The 21,988-nt window shown below is 39.1% G+C and overlaps 1 protein-coding gene across 3 annotated transcripts in view; it reads right to left on the minus strand.

Moving 5' to 3' along the window:
• ntrk3a (neurotrophic tyrosine kinase, receptor, type 3a) overlaps positions 1 to 21,988 on the minus strand; it is a 229,490-nt gene that overhangs the window by 94,618 nt on the left and 112,884 nt on the right. For all 3 annotated transcript variants that reach the window (XM_059334506.1, XM_059334505.1, XM_059334507.1), the window contains exon 5: positions 419 to 585. In XM_059334506.1, the coding sequence (XP_059190489.1) occupies positions 419 to 585 (167 nt within the window). The remainder of the gene's footprint in view (positions 1 to 418; positions 586 to 21,988) is intronic.

Consider the following 21,988-nt stretch of genomic DNA (forward strand, 5'->3'; position numbering starts at 1 on the left):
AAAAAAGCTTAAAAAGGACTATAGAAACGAAAATAGACCCTCAGCCGAAGCGGCAGTGGGAGACCGAGGTTAAATCCTCATTTTGAGATTCTTGACTCGGTGCTCGGCCTCCACGACGGCTATGCTGGAGTCAATGGTGGATGGCACCATACTGCAAACCTCCACTGAACCTGGTAAGTTTAGAGAAGATTTAAGGCTCCATCAGGAACCAATGGGCTTAGAACTAAGAGCCACAGGGAGAGCATGGAAGTCAAAAAGACAAACTGACACATTCTTGGTTTTGTTTTTATATAGGAGGGCCAGCTCCATGATAAAATAAGCTTTAATAAAAAAATCTTGATCAACAGTTCCCAATCGTAAAGGCCAAAGGGTGCATATCAGGTGTGTGTATTTGTGCTAATTTTCACACTTAACTTACCACAACTGCTAATGTTCATATCCTGCAGCAGTATCATCCTGTCACCAGTCTTCCTGTAATCCTCACAGTATAACTGTTGGCCGCTTAGCCCCGCCTCTCCTCTCTGTTGCCATAGCTGCAGCCAGCGAATCTCACAGCCGCAGGAAAACATCACGTCCTCTAAATGACTGGAGAGACAAAGACAGAGCAATGACAGTGTTAGCAATGCTCTCAAGCTCATATTCCTCTTCGAACTGCACAGCAGAGAAACAAAGCATGTTTATCACATTAAAAAACCCTGAAAAGGCAAAACATAACTGTGTTACACATACCCAAGACCGTCTCAGCAACCCTTGTTAGGAAAAATAATGGGGGACACCTTCAGATCCCCACACTGAGACAGCTAAGTGTGTAGGTGCAGGATTTCCCAGTAGGCCTGATGAGGGTCTGGACTATTCTGGTCCAACATTCAGACTGCTGAATTGGGCAGGTTGAGCGAATTACAGAGAGTGGGTACACACACATACAAATTACAGCCCTTCATCACACGTTCTCTCACACACACACACACACGTATGCACCCCCCGCACACACACTTGTAGAATGAATGGAAGCTCACAGATTGGTGATTATGTAACACCCAAGAGAGGTAATTTTCTGTGGAAAATGTAATTCTTTCTGGGTCTGTGTAACTCTCATCAGTTCAGCTATACAATTTCAGCTGAAATTTTATCAGTGTCCCAGAGTTTTAAAATACATGATTGAAACTTTGTGTGCATCCAAGTTCTAATATTACCACTTTAAAATACAAAATTGTTTTACCTGTTTATAACGCTGGAAATAGTAAATAAGATACAGTTGGCCTACTCTTTGAAGCTTTTATATATATATATATATATAAAAAGTTACATCTTTAACTTCCTATTAATATATAGTTACTTTGTTTGGCTTTTATTTAGAAAAACAACCATTTCCTGGGTTTTCTGTGAAGACACAGTTACCTCTCAGGCTTCTATTCTGCTTAACAACTCGTTCCTTCAAGTACTCTTTGCTTGGAATACAACTAGTTTCTGAAAAACTTCCTGCTAACATACAGCATCCATTGCAGGCTTTTATTTTGAAGGCCTGGCTCGTCCTGATTTGGGGAAGAGGGCACATAATATCTAACAGTTGAAAAAGGGTATTTATTGGAGATTAAGTTATATTGGAATATTAGTATCATCAAAAAGAAAAGCATCAAGTGAACGTGTAGATGAGGGTTTTATGTCTTCTTCTAGAAATTGCCTAGTTAGTCTCTATGGGAGAGTTGGTTGGAGTTGCTGTCACATTCAGGTTCACTGAGCCAAACCTGTAAGTCCAATTAATTCCAGAGTAAGATGTCTAGGACCAGCACAAATTTCCCAACAATTTGGCCGAAAATGATCTATGAAGAGCAAAAGTTGTTGGAAGAAACACAGGTTTTAAAATATATATTTATATTTCCCAGCCTCTCTACATTATTACTGTGATGTCATCCACTCTAGCTTGGATGCTAGAGCGTAGCAGGAGCGTTGCGTCCAACAAACACCCATTATTAACTCTGAGAAAACATCACCGTCGAGACATTCAAGATGCTGTGGCAAAACACTAATTGAAACAACAACACACACTAGCCAACGCTTTAAGGCTGCCATCTTGTTCACCATTATCCATCATCTTTACATCATTGTTATTCTACATCACAGATGGCCAGAGTGTGAGAAAAGCATGTTGTTACCATGACTACCACTACTTGCTGACCCATCCACCTAAATCCTACATTAAAGCGCAGCAAAACCCAGACACAGTAAAGCTCAACATCATCATCATCATCATCATCATCATCATCAGTAGGTGCACTATGATGTTTTTCACCAGTTCTTTCCATTTTTATTGATATCACACTGGCCTTCATAAACTGTATCTTTGCCGATAAAGCTGTTTAAATGATAAAGGTCTAGTTATTCTATTCTACATATTAGGGTCAAAGCTTGCTCAAAATCAGCAGCCACAGGCCTCAAGCACATACCAAACATTTTCTCCAGAACATAAATCACTTCATTGGCTCCCAATGCAAGTTATTTGTTTGGCTCCCCAAACATTTCTAACTGGCTCGCTTATAGTCACTTTTAGTTACTTTGGTCAAGGTCTGTGAAACAAACTGATCTGAGAACTGCCAGAACAGTCACGTTCTATTTTCTCAATGTCTTTTGGAGGGCAGATTATGTTTTTCCTGGTGTTTCTTTCTTTTTTCATTGTTTGCAAGCATTATTGATGTCTATTGTGCATGATGATGTATTTTATATTAACTTTGACATGGACATTGAGTTGACCTGTAATCTAATATGCTACATAAACAAAACTGAGGACAGTCGTTATTCACACAACCAGAGGTTTTTTTTAGGAAAGTATAATCATGGCAAGTGTTTGACCAATTGACCAATGCAGTCATTTTTCTGTTGAAAACAGTCTCAAACATTGATTTGGTCACTTAGTACTAATGTTTCCTCCTGATGGCTGACTTTATGAGCTCCACAGCTGCAAGTATACATGCACAGACACCAGCTTGATCAGCCTCTGGTGGTTTTGTCGCAGCAGCAGCTGCTCTATCCTCCCTCCTCTGCCTCCAGCTCCTCTCATAAGTCTCTAAAGTTCTTTCCAGCATACCAACATCCCTCGTTTCTTGTTCCTGCCTTACTTCCAAACCCCATCCAATCTGTTGAGTCCCTTTCAATCTTTAAGAAGAAACTAAAGGCCCAGGTCTTTACTGATCACCTTCACACAAAAAAGCTGTTGAATACCTGCCTAATTACCTCTAAAAAATCTATTCCTAAAATTCCTATGCCAACTTGTCAGATACCACTGATTTGCCATGGCTCCCATGACACCAACGTACAAGGAACTAGGGCTGGGCGATATGGACCAAAAGTCATATCCCGATATATTTAGACTGAATATCGATATACGATATATATCCCGATATTTTTATCGGAAAGTGAGAGCAAATGTTCAGTCAAAGTAGTTTTATTGAAACAGTTTATTTAAGTGAACATAAATACTGTATAACAACAGGAGTATCTTTAAAAAAAATCAAAGCTCCATAAAGTGCACATTTAAATAAGAAAATATCTTAAATAATAGCCATAGCTTGCCTGGAGCTAGGATCACAGTGCAGATTTGAACTATATCGCTATATGCGATATGGTCTAATTCCATATCACATTTAAAAATATATCGATATATCTTTTATAACTATATATTGCCCAACAAGGAACCCCTGAGAGTGACATAGTGGTGCATATAGATGCTTTTCAAAATAAACTTCAGTGTTCACAGGAAACATTTACCTTAACCCATTGACGCCGGGAAAGCATTAGCGCATTTCTACCATTAAAGCCGGGAGCGCTGTTGCGTCACTCTACCATTAAGGCCGGGACAGCGGATATGTCATTTTGTAGTATTTGTATTTTTTTCTACCTATTTTCGGTCTCTTGGCCAATGAAATGCATCAGAATTATGATCAGAATACATGTGGGGTGTCGCAATGCAACATCGGACTTTTCCAGAACTTTGAAATCATGGAGGAAGACGACTATAGCGGAGGAGCTCTGCAGTAAGTGACGTAGGAGATCTGATTAAAACAGCGCCGATGATTTAATTACTGATCTGGACTTTGAACCCTCGGAACCAATCGACCGGCATTTATGGATGAGCAATATGTTTTTAGACGACATATTTTCACCAAAGAACAGACAGATTTGTGGCCATCTGGAGATAATAATATTATTAATAATATATTAATATTAATAATAATAATAGGCTAATTGATTGTGATGATGATATAAGAAATCATGACTGTTTATGTCTTATATTACTTTATGCGTCATTGAGTACCCTGAAAAGTGCAATATATAAAATGTATTATTATTATTATTATTATTTATTATTATTATTATTATGATAATTTTTTATTTATTTTTATTACAGTAGGCTAATGAGAACTCTGTCTTGTTCTTCCAGTGGTCATATCATGTTTGCATCTTGCTAATGGGCATGTATTAGTATTATGCATAGGATTTTTTATTCAGACAAATGTAACATTTGCTGAGTTTGTTGATTTAAAAAAAAAAAAATGTATTGAAGGTTTGGACAAATAAACTCAACTTCGTATGAAAGCCACGGGTATAAGCTCTCAAATACTTTTTGAATTTCATTTTTATCTGCTACAGAGGCTGAAAAATCTTCTGTTGAATTTCCAGAAAAACTTCAGGTTTTAGGGGGTCATTTGAAAATCACCCATAGGTTTTCCAGGCATTTTTTTCCAGGCGCTTTAGGCCTTAATGGGTTAAGGCAATAAATCTGCTTTACTAAGGTTAGTGGAAAAGAACATTGTTGGGCTTGATATCTCTGACTGTCCCTGTGATGTCACATACATCTTTGTGGACAGCTATTTTTCCCCTAGTGCTTCATGATGTCACTATATGTGGCTGATGGGAGATTTGTGACACAGCTGCATCTGTAAGATTCATGGAGGTGTGAAGGACAGAGAATGACTGCGCCTTTTTTTTTTTTCTTCTTCAGCGAAACAAGTAGTGACACTTGAGTTGATTGTGTCGTCGACAGGGGTGACTGACAAATAACAGCGTCTGAACGGTTTACTGGGGACAGCTGTAGGTGAAGGACATTTTTATCTGCACATAGAAACATGAACACATGCAGTTAAACACAACAAAACTGCATGTCAAAAGACATAGACACTGAGTACTCATATCCATGGACATGACAAAGCGCTATGATGACCATTCCTATGCTCAATTGTGTCTTATCAGCTGTTTCAAGCAATGTTTTGAACCATTTGGTGCAAGATTTAAACCACAATTTTCCACTCAATAATTGATCTCGATGAAGAAAAACCACACTTCTGTATTGTAAACAGTTGAGAAACCCCCTTATGGTCAATATACCTAAGAATACCATCCATCCTGTGAATGCTCTAGGACTTGTGTTTGCTGTTGTAAAGTTTCATGAGACTGTGATTATCTTAGAGGTCAAGTTTAAAACAATGCTCTCACAAATGAGCTTGTCAGTTTAACAGAGTTCAGCATTTTGGCCATTGTTATCTTGCTTTATGGAACGACCAAAATGTTCCAGGAAACTCTGATCAAGTTAAAACACACTCTGAAAGTGTCAAAGTTCAAGTGACGGAAGAAGTACTCAGGCCCATTATTTAAGTAAAAGTACTAATATCACACTGTGAAATAACTCCACTACAAGTAAAAGTCCTGCGTTTGAAACTTACTGAAGTAAAAGTACAAAAGTATCAGCATCAAAATGTACTTAAAGTATCAAAAGTAAAAGTACTCGTTGTGCAGAATGGACCCACTCAGATTGTTTTATGTTTTAAATTTATTATTAGATTATTACTATTATTGATGCATTTCTGTAAGCAGTGTTTTACTACTGTCAATGTAGGGCTCATTTTAACTATTTACTATACTTTTATGTGTTTTAATTTATAAATAATTATATAAATAAATAATAATAATTTATAAAAATGCGTAATATGTTTAAATTCATCATATTTTTATGTTAAATCTTGACCTGAAAAGTAACTAAAACTGTCAGCTAAATATGGTGGAGTAAAAAGTACAAGACTTGCCCTTAAAATGTAGTGCAGTAGAAGTGTAACTCAAGTAAAGTAAAAGTACCTCAAAATTGTACTTAAGTACTGTACTTGAGTATATGAACTTAGTTACATTCCACCAATGCAAAGTTTATACACACACACACACACACACACACACACACACATATCCCCTGCCCCCCCCCCCCCCATTTCACTAGTTCGTTTCATTTTTCAGCTCATTAGTTAGTTTTGCTCTTTTTAGCCCTTCAGTCTTTAGCTTGTCAGCTAAAAACTTTAATGTTATTATCTAGTTAATTTGTCTGACAGACTTTTACTACGGTCAGTTTCAAGGCTACAAAGGAGTATACTGTGTATACTTTGTTGCACACACACACACACACACACACACACAGACACACACACACACACACACACACACACTGAGCAGAGATGGAGTAGTTCCTAACCACCCTGCAGGCGTGCTGTGATGAATGCTAGCTATCTAGTATGTGTGTTGGTGTGTTTGCTAAGGGGAAAGGGCAAGAGTAATGAACATTTGTTGATCTGAACCCCGAGCTGATTGCACACACACACACACACACACACACACACACACACACACACACACACACACACACACACACACACACACACACACACACACACACACACACACACACACACACACACACACACACACACACACACACACGCTCACCCCACATCTACTCCTCTGCTTATACCCAACCTTGAGATCAATAAGTGCATTATTACAGCCTCAGCCACCAGTTGGATAAATAGAACAAACTGGATTTGTCTGCAGAAAAAAATGTTAGGACTGAAATACAGCCTGAATTACACTGACTAAAATGAGATGGAGCCAAATAACAAACAAGAGTATCTTCAAAAACTCTAATTTCCCAATAAAGCAAACATGTGTTTTGTAGAGGGGATTGGGCGTTAGCGTTGGTTAGGATCGCCTCAAACCACTCACTGACTCACTCTATATGCAAATAGACATGAAGTAAACACATGGCTAACACAGTGGATGTTGCGAAGTAAAATTACGGGACTAATATTCTACATATTTCTGAATCTTATGAAAGCTGAGAACTCTGTGACGTGTCTGTGAGTTCAAGAAATACGGGCTTGAAAGTATGTTAATGACCTGCTCCAAATGTTGTCTGAGTGATTGGATTTCAATTGGTCCTCAATGCATCTGGATGCATTTAGCACTTGTGCTTGGATCAAATGAAATGCATGTTAATTCCAGGTCAGAACAGGACAGTCCCCCTTCTCCTCCACCCCTCTCCAGGGTTTCCACTACATTCATTTAGTAGCGGCAGCCCGCCGCTGCTAAAATATGCCCGCCGATTCATCAGAATAGGGAATTGTTTAATTTTTTTAATTCTATAGCATTGACCACATCGCTCTCTCGCCGCTGGGACGAGCGAATGGAGATGTCATGACAACCGTAACAACGCAATCACTCTGTTAGCATAACTGCAGTTTCTGAGTGAGGTTAGACTACCTGTTAGATTGAATGGCTAGCAAACGATACTGGAAGAGAACAAAGCACACTGTGACCAGTCAGCCTCCACTTGTTTTCCCGGTGCATGTATTTAATAAGTGTTACAGTAAGAACATGTTAGACCCGCCTTCAAAATAAATGTAAACACATGGATGTGTCCACAGAGTCCACCACAGAATTTACAAGAAGACTATCAAAATATGATGCCTTAAATAAAACAGAAGAACCCTTATTCTCCTTAACAATAATTCATTAAAATATGCAAGGATCAAGATGGAATAGTGGCACTAGAATGTGTTAGAGGCACCAAATTTAGGATTTTAGGGCAAAAAAAATCCCCGGGGGAGCATGCAACCGGACCCTCCTACTTTGTTCAGGTCCCTCTAACATAGTCAAAGAAAATCCTGAAACACTGGTTCTGAAGCTTGTTTTGCAGTTGACTGTCAGTTTTTATACTTTCTAAATTGCTGATTGATGCGCACACCATCCAGGGGACAAATAACCCTTTACCCCTGCTGCTGAAAAAATCTTAGAGGTAACACTGCTTCCTATGGAAAATAAACATTAAATCTTGATAAAATGGGGATAGAATCACATAGACCACATATGCCTTCTCCTCCGACAGTACATGAGTTGGCACCATCCAGGAACTCACACAGAAACACACACACTCTTCACACTTCACAGTGCAGCCCTGCAGGTGGTGTGTGCTGTGAGGTGTTACTGCTGATGACAAGTGGAATCTCAGCCAAGACAAAAACTACAACAAACTGTTCACTCAGGATCACAGTGTTCATGTCTGATTATTGTCAGTCTACTGGCTTGTATTCATTAGCTCTCATTAGCATGTCTGAGGCACGGCATGGTGTGGCACCACTTGATTTGATAATTTCTTTCCAGCCAATATGGGAACAGTGGGATTATTATTAAACGACAAAAGAAGAGGGAGTTTTTACTAGAGAGGCGCCAGTGTTATCTGCAGAAGAGGGATCAACTCTGGTGACACAGTCCTGATATCTTTATTTTGATAGCAAATCCGAAATGCATCTCTTTACCGGTTATGATGAGTTAATATATTGGTATCAACAGATGGTAGCAGAGGGGCCAGTAAGACAGCGTCCCACTACCATGATGGTGCAGTCACAGCTGATAGCACAAGCTAAAATCTCAGAAGACAGGAAACAGAATGGGCAGAGCAGCTGCGGGAGCAATATTGGCTATTAAAACATTCCACAAGTTGTAAATCATACTTTATTCAGTACACAGTAATAAACAGAGTGTCAATTTAACTCTTAAAGAGTTGAATTAACTCAGTTTTAGATAACATATGGTAGTGAAGTGACAATGTAGCTTCGTGAACCATTTGCTTTATTTTTTGACCCCACTAGATGGCGGTCTTAGCTTAAAAAATAGGCTTTAGCAATGGTAATTGAGTGTGTTTTAAGCCCTTTGTTAAACAAAGACCGCCATCTAGTGGGCTTCGTAAATAATACAAATGGTTCATGAAGCTTCCTTGTCCCTTCACTAACATTTGGTCCCACTCGAAATTAGAGTAAAATTTACTCTATGGCCAGTGTCAACTTTTCAGAGTTAATTCAATTCAATACGGTGTCAAAAGTAAAAATGAAATGTGTAAAAATATTTAACACTGTGTTTTTTTCCACACTGTTCGGAATAATGATTACACTTCATGGAGCTAATTTTTTACTCCAAATTTAGTTTAAAACTGACACTCTAATGTGTAATAATTATTATTATTGTATTTCTCAGCAGTGTTATGTTTTTTACATCAATATTTAATATTATGCCTGATCTGCAAGCAGGTTAATGTAATGCTCAAGGACTTCAACAAAATTATGAAAACATACCTATGACAAATTCACCGGCAAGGAGCGCACCATTAAGCTTGAACAACTTAAAAGAGGCTTCACTGCACAGCCGTCAGTATTCACAAATCTGGTTAAATCAGGTGAAGCTGTAACACAGGCTAGTTATGTGGTTTTCATTCTTATTTTGTTTTAGCCTCATTTATTAATTAAATGTTTTTATTGCACATGATGCAGACCAATAAATGTAAACTGTAGATATGCAATCTGGTCATTAGAATGATTACAAATGGGATTTTTTTTCTGTGTTTTACTTTTTTTTCCCCTTCGGCAGCCCTCAGTCCAATGTTGGCTTCCTAAATTGGCCCTCAGCTATCAAAACTTTGAGAACCCCAGTACAAAAGAATAGAGATGACTAAGAAATACAGAAACAACGTTCCTGTCAAAAGCTCATCATATTTTTTCAGCCTAGCAGCACAACTGTGCAAACTTCCCTGCTCTGCCTTGTTCAGGATGTCGCCGAACGTCACCGGAGGGAGCCGAGTAGTCCCGAGTAGACCCGGATGAACATGAACAGTTCCAAAAAAAGTTACAAGTTAAGTGCGCCGATGCTACTGCTATTCCTCGTCGGTGATCCCGCACACAGTTTTGTTTTATAAAACTTCATGACAGTACTTGCTGTACTTTGTTCCTGTGTGAAGTAAATGAAGAGGATAAAAACTATCTGAAGTAGCTGCAGTTTTTCTTACTGAAAACTAAGGCCAGACTGTGTGCGCCAGCATAGAAATATATTGTGTTCAACAACTGTGTTGCTAGCTGGCAACTAATTGCCTTTTAAAGTAAACACACAACAGGGCAAATTAACACTATAGTCCATAAGCTCATCTGCAAAATGGAGAGAGAGCATCCAACTGTTTGACTGAGTGGACTCTGCAGACTCATGGAACAGCGATGTCATGATTTTTTCATAAAATTATGAAACGGAAAAGGTTAAGGTAATTTTTTTAAGGTAACGATTAAGGTAATTTTGAGCCATTATAAACAGAGAGCCTAATACACAGAGGGCAGATATGAGTACTGGCCAACTTTAAGTACTGGTTAAAATACTTTTTACACTACTTCTTTATTTATTAATGTATATTTGCCAGAAATCTGTTTAGCAGTAACCTAAGTAGAAATGTGAAGTCAGTGGATTAACAGTAGTGAAGGGACAACGAAGCTTCATGAACCATTTGCTTTATTTACAGAGCCCACTGGATGGCGCTCTTTGTTCAACAAAGGGCTGAAAACACACTCAATTACCATTGCTAAAGCCTTTTTTTAAGCCAAGACCGCCATCTAGTGGGGTCAAAAAATGAAGCAAATGGTTCACAAAGCTTCATTGTCCCTTCACTAATCAACAGGTATTTTAAGATATATTTTAAGAAATGCTCAAATAGTCTTTCTAACCATATCTCATGTAAACTAGCACAGTGTAATTGAGTGATTACAAATGATGCAGAAAATGAGTCATTGTGTGGAGGTGGGAACAGTTGCTGGGTAATTAAACATGACTACTCAGATCCCCACCAACATATTAATAACTAATGTGTTGCTCTGTGATTCATTCAGCAATTCACTTGTCTTTATGTGGCACCCTGTAAGCGCGACTTAATTAAAGTTCTTTCATTAGTAGATTCTTTAAGGCCTTAAAATCATGTTGTTACCCCCCGGGTTGATCCGAGTTTATCTGACGACATGCAGCAAACGCAATCTTTGCTCCTCTGACACCAACTTAATTAACTCCCTCATCTACCTGGCCAGGGGAGTGTGATGTAAATGAGTTGTACCACTTTGTAGTGGAGATAACCTCTCTCTCATTCAGAAAGCACAGATAACCTCTCACTTTCATTAAAAGTGTGAGGCAGATAGGCAGAGAGACAAGTGAAAAGAGAGTGAAGAAGTCAGGAAAAAAAGTCACCTTTACATGTATAAGATACTGTTCAGTAAAGAGATATGCAGTGTTTGAATCACACTAAACACTGGATTCTCTGATTCATACAAGAGCTCATCAGCATCACTACAATTAAAATATGAAAGAAAACTGATACTCTTAAGGATCTGTGTTGGTTCCAAAAATAGCCATTTGATAAGGTCTTTATTTAGCACTTTTTCCAACCAGGAATACAAAGAGAAAGAGTAAATAAAAATAATTAGAGTACAGTACCAGTAGTGAACCTTTTGGTAACATTTGGTCCAAGGAATGGATCCATCCTCACCGGACATCCAGCCCAGGGTTACTGGGATACTGTGTCATATAGACCAGCCTGTTCTCCCATCAAAAACGTCAGTAAAGGTTGTGTTTTTAACTTAAGTTACGTAAAAAAAAAATGTAAGTTACGTTCAAAAACGTGATTCACATAATTTATGTTTTTTACGTAACTTGCGGTAGTCACGTGACCCGTGACCACTGTAACATTTACGTATATTTATTTACTGCTTAAAATGTCTTATATAACGCCTTACCAGGAAGTTTTTTTGCCCTAAACCTAGCTCAGTGGTTTTACAACATACACTACAGGCCAAAAGTTTGGAAGCAAGATGAAATAGTTTCATTGGTATACTTTGCAACAAAATAAACATGATTATTATATAAAGAATCACTTATTAGAACGCATTATTACAGTAATTATCAGGTCTTTGGGTTTTTATTGCTTAGACTTTGTGTATCCTTATTTCCTTAATGTATAAATCTGAACTCGTTTCTTTACTCAGCTGCTTCAATTTTAGCCATTTCTGTGGTAGTTTGTCAGAGATATGAACACAGTTGAGATTTATTAGGATTTTAGTATCCAAACTCTCAAAAGCCAAATAGCTCAAGCGAATAATGCAAGCTGTGATTTGTTTTTTACTTTTGCACTGAAGTTGTGACTCTTCCAAATCTTCTCAACCCTAAAACTAAGCCCTTCTTTTCTTTTGTTTCATTTATTCAGCAATGGTCTGGTAACATCAATGACCCTTAAGGTAAATTGAGGAAAATGGTTAAATTCAATAAAGATAAAGTCTGATCATGCAGTAAACACATCCAAAAATCCAAAGAATCCATACTGGTTTATAAGAAAGCCATTGTGAACAGAAAATGTAAGATGCTTCCAAACTTTTGGCCTGTAGTATACATCCACAGTAACTGCAGTCTATTTTACAACCACCATACATGTGTGCTATTCTTATTGTACGTTGTACCGCGAGCCGCAATACATACCTACCTGTCATAATTTGCGGTACTGACACATGACCTCCTGTGCCGTTTATGTTGGAGAACTTGTTGCATAGACTTTTTTGCTGAAGCATAATTTTTAAGCCAGTGATGCTTCTTTATGATGGGAAGAAATCTTAAAAATACAGGAAAATTAAATTGTAATACTCTTGAACATCTCAGCAGCCATACCAATCAGAGTAAATAAACTTAGACCTAGGGGTGTGCCATATTGTATCGTTCACGATAATATCGGTATAATTTTTTAATGGTTAAAAAAATGCATATCATGATATTGGCAACGTTCCTACTTCTTGATGTAGTGGTTAAAGTTGTTTTAATCACAAAAAGCTACTTACTCCCTGTCGCTAAACACATGCAGCTTTCAAAATAAAAGCACAGTGTGTTAAGAGAATCCACCACATAATTTACAAGAAGACTGTCAAAATAAGATGCCTTAAATAAAACATATGAGAACCTTTATTCTCCTTTACAAAATGTCATTAAAATATGCCCCCGGAACCCCTAAATGGTTATTTTTATTATTTGCTCATACTCAAGAGTCAAGAGTACATTTTTTGTATTTGGCAACTGTTGAGACCATCCGTCAAGAATATCGTTATCGTAAAAATAGCCTGAAATATGGAACATAATTGTATTAATAACCAAACAAAAGCAGCACTCAAACTTGTAACACACATATCTTATTTCACTTCCTTCCTGCTGCAGTCAGACTTTACAATCAGCACTGCTCTCAGTAGACCACACAAACCAGACACTGACAATCACTGCACTATAAACACTGTACAATATTTCTATAATTTAATTTATGTGTGCAATATTCTCTGCAATGGGCCATATCCAACTGCTGACTCTGTCTCCATTGAATATAATGTTCCAAAAGTTTTTATTTAATTTATTTTTGTTTTAATTTATTTTTATATATTTCTACTTGTTTATGTTGTAAATTGATAATACTTTATTATATGTTTTACTTGTTTACTTGCTAATAGCTCTCTTATATTTTACTCTGTAAAAATGTTTGTAGAAATTACAGGAAAACACTGTCAAATTGCATGAGAAATAGGGGGTAAAATTAAAAATTGTGTATCACCGCAGTAGTCACTTTTAATTACCGTAAATCAAGGAATAGTACAGAACTTTTGAAAAAAAAAAATGTAGAAAACACACAGTTTTTAAAAAAATATAAAATTGTCATCTGAAATGAATGGAGAAATGCCATATTGTCACAAGGACACTATTACCCTAAAAATAAAGGTACATTTAATTTAAATTACTGGGTTTTTTTGCTAAAAAATTTACATTTAAATTTACAGTAGAAATCCCACTTACTGTAATTTTTATGGTGACGTTCTGGCAACCACAGCTGCCAGTATTTTACCGTAAATTAAACTTTTTTTTTAAATTTTTTACAGTGTATACTGCTGTTTACTATGTTTTGTTTTTTGCTATCCACTTTGCTGCTGTAACTCTTGAAACTCAACTCTTGAAAACTTATGAGTCCCTCTTGGGACTCATAAAGGAAATCTTAATCTTAATAAATTGCTGACAATTTTGAGACCCACATTTTTATGATATAGATCTTTGTTTCGGTTACCACGGCACCACGTGAGTTGCTGTGGACAAATCCCAATTTCAGCCATTAGATGGAATACCAAATATAACTAGAAAATTCCTAAAGAAATTTTGATTGTGTGCTTGCCTCTGGACCGTGACTCTCGTGGCTTATCAAAAGGGGCACGGATTAAACAGGGACTTTCTGCTGAGTACACTCACACCTCATACAAGTCTCTAGGACAAACGGTTCACTAGTTAGTAAAATGGGCGTGGCTTATCAAAAGGGGCGGGGTTATCAATCACCAGTTAAACAGGGACTCTATGCTGAGTAATCGGACATCTTATACAAGTTTCTAGGACAAACGGTTCATTAGTTAGTAAAAGGGGGCGTGGCTAATAAAAAGGGCGGGAATTTATGAATTATTGTTATGTAGAACTGAAAAGTGATGAACCATCATCATGCATGACAAGTTTGAGGCAGATTGGACAATGTATGGTCAAGTTATAAGGTCTCGTGTTTTATGAAGAAAGCCATGTCTGTTTACTGAGAGTAAACTGACAGTTATCAGTTAGAATGTCTGTGTTGGAGGAGGGGGGGGGGGCTTTGGTAGCTAAGCAACCACGTGGCCAGGTGGAGTCGACCAATCAGAGCAGAGCAATCAACTGAAATTAACTGACGATGGAGACAAGTGAGCAGACAGAGGTCGACAAACTTGAAATTCTGGCCTCGAACAGAAAGCATTTTCGGCAAAACCATAATACCTATCATTGATCCGACTTTACTTTGAGCGTCCTGAGTTCTTCCTGAACATCTCCATATGTTTTTTTTTAAGAAAAATGAAAAAATAGCTTTGTTAGAGCGATTTTAAAAAACTGTTAAATTTTTTTTTTGAGAAATCTTCCTCCATTTTTAATATGGGAGCCGATGCGGCAGTTGGTGCATTTTGTTTGAGCATCTGTGCGTCCTGCGCCCAAACTATAACTCTGACAGCTTTACCAGAGGATTGTGAGTGGGAGGACAAATTTTCCTACGTTTCTATGTATAAATTATTTCTGTAGAGTGAAATTTGCGGCCTGGAGCGCAGTTTTCAAATTTATTTTTTGACAATTCTTTCTCTCCCTCTACACTCTGTTTGATGACTTCCCCACTCTAGACTCTCCATAGGGTTACATTGGGGGGATTTTTTGACGTGTTTTTGCCCGATAATTTGAAAACCGTTTGTCGAAACCCTTATAAAAGTCATAGCACACTTGTCATGGGCGAGCCGGTCGATTTGATACCTTTTTTGTGTATGTGTGGCCAAAACTCTGGGAGGAGTAGTCGACCGAAAAATGACACGGAAGAAACGGAAGAATAAAAATAAAAACTAGAAAATTCCTAAAGAAATTTTGATTGTGTGCTTGCCTCTGGACCATCATTCTCGTGGCTCAAATCAACAGTCAAACAGTGACTCTGTCCTGAGTTCACAGATACCTCATACAAGTCTGTAGGACAAACGGTTCACAAGTTAGTAAAAGGGGGCGTGGTCACTCAAAGGGGGCGTGGCTTGAATCAGCAGCTAAACAGGGACTCTGTCCTGAGTTCACAGACACCTCATACAAGTCTGTAGGACAAACGGTTCATTAGTTATGAAAGGGGGCGTGGCTAATCAAAAGGGGCGGAGTTATCAATCACCAGTTAAACAGGGACTTCATGCCGAGTAATCTGACACTTTATACAAGTTTCTAGGACAAACGGTTCATTAGTTATGAAAGGGGGCGTGGCTAATCAAAAAGGGCGGGAATTTATGAAACATTATTATGTATAAGTGGTCAGTGATGAACCATCATCATGCTTGGCAAGTTTGAGGAAGATTGGACAATGTATGGTCAAGTTATAAGGTCTCATGTTTTATGAAGTCTGTTCACTTAGAGTAAACTGACAGTTATCAGTTAGAATGTCTGTGTTGGAGGAGGGAGGGGGGAGGGGGGAGGCTTTTGTAGCTAAGCAACCAGGTGGCCAGGTGGAGTCGACCAATAAGAGCAGAGCAATCAACTGAAATTAACTGACAGTTCCTTCACAGTGAGCAGACAGAGGTCGACAAACTGAAAATTCTGGCCTCGAACAGAAAGCATTTTTGGCAAAACCATAATACCTATCATTGATCCGACTTCACTTTGAGCGTCCTGAGTTCTTCCTGAACGTCTACATATATTTTTTTTAAAGAAAGATGAAAAAATAGCTTTGTTAGAGCGATTTTAAAAAACTGTAAAAAAAATTTTGGGGAGAAATCTTCCTGCATTTTTAATATGGGAGCCAATGAGGCAGTTGATGTGTTTTGTTTGTGCATCTGTGCGTCCTGCGCCAAAACTATAACTCTGACAGCTTTACCAGAGGATTGTGAGTGAGAGGACAAATTTTCCTACGTTTCTATGTATAAATTATTTCTGTAGAGTGAAATTTGCGGCCTGGAGCGCAGTTTTCAAATTTATTTTTTGACAATTCATTCTCTCCCTCTACACTCTGTTTGATTACATCCCCACTCTAGACTCTCCATAGGGTTACATTGGGGGGATTTTTTGACGTGTTTTTTCCCAATAATTTGAAAACAGTTTGTCGGAACCCTTATAAAAGTCATAGCACACTTGTCATGGGCGAGCCGGTCGGTTTGATACCTTTTTTGTGTATGTGCGAGCAAAACTCTGGGAGGAGTAGTCGACCGAAAAAACACCACGGAAGAAACGGAAGAATAATAAAATTAAGCCCGGTGAATAGTAGTTAGTGTGCTTTTGCAAGCAAGCACACAAAACTAGAAAATTCCTAAAGAAATTTTGATTGTGTGCTTGCCTCTGGACCGTGACTCTCGTGGCTTATCAAAAGGGGCGGGGATTAAACAGGGACTTTCTGCTGAGTGCACTCACACCTCATACAAGTCTCTAGGACAAACGGTTCACTAGTTAGTAAAATGGGCGTGGCTTATCAAAAGGGGCGGGGTTATCAATCACCAGTTAAACAGGGACTCTATGCTGAGTAATCTGACATCTTATACAAGTTTCTAGGACAAACGGTTCAATAGTTAGTAAAAGGGGGCGTGGCTAATAAAAAGGGCGGGAATTTATGAATTATTGTTATGTAGAACTGAAAAGTGATGAACCATCATCATGCATGACAAGTTTGAGGCAGATTGGACAATGTATGGTCAAGTTATAAGGTCTCGTGTTTTATGAAGAAAGCCATGTCTGTTTACTTAGAGTAAACTGACAGTTATCAGTTAGAATGTCTGTGTTGGAGGAGGGGGGGGGCTTTGGTAGCTAAGCAACCACGTGGCCAGGTGGAGTCGACCAATCAGAGCAGAGCAATCAACTGAAATTAACTGACGATGGAGACAGTTCCATCAAAGTGAGCAGACAGAGGTCGACAAACTTGAAATTCTGGCCTCGAACAGAAAGCATTTTCGGCAAAACCATAATACCTATCATTGATCCGACTTTACTTTGAGCGTCCTGAGTTCTTCCTGAACATCTCCATATGTTTTTTTTTTAAGAAAATGAAAAAATAGCTTTGTTAGAGCGATTTTAAAAAACTGTTAAATTTTTTTTTTGAGAAATCTTCCTTCATTTTTAATATGGGAGCCGATGCGGCAGTTGGTGCATTTTGTTTGAGCATCTGTGCGTCCTGCGCCCAAACTATAACTCTGACAGCTTTACCAGAGGATTGTGAGTGAGAGGACAAATTTTCCTACGTTTCTATGTATAAATTATTTCTGTAGAGTGAAATTTGCGGCCTGGAGCGCAGTTTTCAAATTTATTTTTTGACAATTCTTTCTCTCCCTCTACACTCTGTTTGATGACTTCCCCACTCTAGACTCTCCATAGGGTTACATTGGGGGGATTTTTTGACGTGTTTTTGCCCAATAATTTGAAAACCGTATGTCGAAACCCTTAGAAAAGTCATAGCACACTTGTCATGGGCGAGCCGGTCGATTTGATACCTTTTTTGTGTATGTGCGGCCAAAACTCTGGGAGGAGTAGTCGACCGAAAAATGACACGGAAGAAACGGAAGATTAAAAATAACTAGAAAATTTCTAAAGAAATTTTGATTGTGTGCTTGCCTCTGGACCGTGACTCTCGTGGCTTATCAAAAGGGGCAGGGATTAAACAGGGACTTTCTGCTGAGTACACTCACACCTCATACAAGTCTCTAGGACAAACGGTTCATTGGTTATGAAAGGGGGCGTGGCTAATCAAAAAGGGCGGGAATTTATGAAATATTGTTATGTATAAGTGGTCAGTGATGAACCATCATCATGCTTGACAAGTTTGAGGAAGATTGGACAATGTATGGTCAAGTTATAAGGTCTCATGTTTTATGAAGAACAACATGTCTGTTTACTTAGAGTAAACTGACAGTTATCAGTTAGAATGTCTGTGTTGGAGGAGGGGAGGGGGGAGGCTTTGGTAGCTAAGCAACCACGTGGCCAGGTGGAGGCGACCAATAAGAGCAGAGCAATCAACTGAAATTAACTGCTGTTGGAGAAAGTTCCGCAGACAGAGGTGGAAAAACTGAAATTTCTGGCCTCGAACAGAAAGCATTTTCGGCAAAACCATAATACCTATCATTGATCCGACTTTACTTTGAGCGTCCTGAGTTCTTCCTGAACATCTACATATGTTTTTTTTTAAGAAAAATGAAAAAATAGCTTTGTTAGAGCGATTTTAAAAAACTGTTAAATTTTTTTTTTGAGAAATCTTCCTTCATTTTTAATATGGGAGCCGATGCGGCAGTTGGTGCATTTTGTTTGAGCATCTGTGCGTCCTGCGCCCAAACTATAACTCTGACAGCTTTACCAGAGGATTGTGAGTGAGAGGACAAATTTTCCTACGTTTCTATGTATAAATTATTTCTGTAGAGTGAAATTTGCGGCCTGGAGCGCAGTTTTCAAATTTATTTTTTGACAATTCTTTCTCTCCCTCTACACTCTGTTTGATGACTTCCTCACTCTAGACTCTCCATAGGGTTACATTGGGGGGATTTTTTGACGTGTTTTTGCCCAATAATTTGAAAACCGTTTGTCGAAACCCTTATAAAAGTCATAGCACACTTGTCATGGGCGAGCCGGTCGGTTTGATACCTTTTTTGTGTATGTGCGGCCAAAACTCTGGGAGGAGTAGTCGACCGAAAAATGACACGGAAGAAACGTAAGAATAAGAATAAGCCCGGTGAATAGTAGTTAGTGTGCTTTTGCAAGCAAGCACACAAAATAAAAATAGTCCCGGTGAATAGTAGTTAGTGTGCTTTTGCAAGCAAGCACACAAAACTAGAAACAAAATTCCAGGGAAATTTTGGAGTGCCACGGGACTACTGCCGGATGATTCTCGTGGTTTAAATCAGCAGTTAAACAGGGACTCTGTCCTGAGTTCACAGACACCTCATACAAGTCTGTAGGACAAACGGTTCACTAGTTAGTAAAAAGGGGCGTGGCTACTCAAAGGGGGCGTGGCTTCAATCACCAGTCAAACAAGGACTCTGTCCTGAGTCCACAGACACCTCATACAAGTCTGTAGGACAAACGGTTCACGAGTTAGTAAAAAGGGGCGTGGCTACTCAAAGGGGGCGTGGCTTCAATCACCAGTCAAACAGGGACTCTGTCCTGAGTCCACAGACACCTCATACAAGTCTGTAGGACAAGCGGTTCTCTAGTTAGTAAAAAGGGGCGTGGCTACTCAAAGGGGGCGTGGCTTCAATCACCAGTCAAACAGGGACTCTGTCCTGAGTTCACAGACACCTCATACAAGTCTGTAGGACAAACGGTTCACTAGTTAGTAAAAGGGGCGTGGCGTATCAAAAGGGGCGGGGTTATCAATCAACAGTTAGACAGGGACGCCATGCTGAGTAATCTGACACCTCATACAAATTTCTAGGACAAACGGTTCATTAGTTAAGAAAGGGGGCGTGGCTAATCAAAAAGGGCGGGAATTTATGAAATATTGTTATGTAGACAATCAGTGATCAGTGCCATCATCATGTATGACAAGTTTGAGGCAGATTGGACAATGTATGGTCAAGTTAAAAGAGTTAACTGTTTTCAGTTAAAATGTCTGTGTTGGAGGAGGGGAGAGGGAGGGGGGGGAGCTTTGGTAGCTAAGCAACCACGTGGCCAGGTGGAGTCGACCAATCAGAGCAGAGCAATCAACAGAAACTAACTGTCACTGACAATGCTTTGCTAAAGTGAGCAGCCAGAGGTGGCCAAACTGAAAATTCTGGCCTCGAACAGAAAGCATTTTTGGCAAAACCATAACACCTATCACTAATCTGACTTCACTTTGAGCGTCCTGAGTTCTTCCTGAACGTCTACATATATTTTTTTTTAAGAAAAATGAAAAAATAGCTTTGTTAGAGCGATTTAAAAAACTCTTACATCTGATTTTTTCAAAAATCCTCACGTGTTTTTAATATGGGACTCAATGGGGCAGTTGATGCGTTTTGGTGGCACTTCTCTGTGTCCTGCGCCCAAACTATAACTCTGACAGCTTTACCAGAGGACTGTGAGTGAGAAGACAAATTTTCCTCCGTTTCTATGTATAAATTATTTCTGTAGAGTGGAATTTGCGGCCTGGAGCGCAGTTTTCAAATTTATTTTTTGACAATTCCTTCTCTCCCTCTCCACTCTGCTTGATGACATCACCGCTCTAGAGTCTGAACATTCCGCGCAATACACACACGGGAAAATCGCCCTCCCCATTAGTTTGGAAAAATGGAAATGTTTTCGCACTTCGTGCGAAAACTATATGTGCAATCGCTTTGAAATTTCACAGGACTAGAGTTAAATTCAGGCCCTACAACTTTCTAAATCGGTTCGGAATTTTACGAGCAACGGTTTGCGAATGGTGAGGCCCCAAAGTTGGCGCAATGCGTTCCGGATGGGCCGAAAAGTGCACGTTTGTGCACGTTGTGCGAAAACGTGCACGCCGATCGCTAAAAAAAGTCATTCCACACGATTCCCGATTAGGGCGCAACTTTTGACGTTTTTACTTTTCGCGATTTCTCAAAGCTGCGGGACTAGTTACGCGCCAAAGTTTTTACGGAAGAATAATCTATAACTAGAAACAAAATTCCAGGGAAATTTTGGAGTGCCACGGGGCTACTGCCGGATGATTCTCGTGGTTTAAATCAGCAGTTAAACAGGGACTCTGTCCTGAGTTCACAGACACCTCATACAAGTTTGTAGGACAAACGGTTCAGTAGTTAGTAAAAAGGGGCGTGGCTACTCAAAGGGGGCGTGGCTTCAATCACCAGTCAAACAGGGACTCTGTCCTGAGTTCACAGACACCTCATACAAGTCTGTAGGACAAACGGTTCACTAGTTAGTAAAAGGGGCGTGGCTTATCAAAAGGGGCGGGGTTATCAATCAACAGTTAGACAGGGACGCCATGCTGAGTAATCTGACACCTCATACAAATTTCTAGGACAAACGGTTCATTAGTTAAGAAAGGGGGCGTGGCTAATCAAAAAGGGCGGGAATTTATGAAATATTGTTATGTAGACAATCAGTGATGAGCCATCATCATGTATGACAAGTTTGAGGCAGATTGGACAATGTATGGTCAAGTTAAAAGAGTTAACTGTTTTCAGTTAAAATGTCGGTGTTGGAGGAGGGGAGAGGGAGGGGGGGGGAGCTTTGGTAGCTAAGCAACCACGTGGCCAGGTGGAGTCGACCAATCAGAGCAGAGCAATCAACAGAAACTAACTGTCACTGACAATGCTTTGCTAATATGAGCAGCCAGAGTTGGACAAAC

This window comes from Centropristis striata, chromosome 6 (genome assembly GCF_030273125.1).
Source record: "Centropristis striata isolate RG_2023a ecotype Rhode Island chromosome 6, C.striata_1.0, whole genome shotgun sequence".
Lineage (NCBI taxonomy): Eukaryota > Metazoa > Chordata > Actinopteri > Perciformes > Serranidae > Centropristis > Centropristis striata.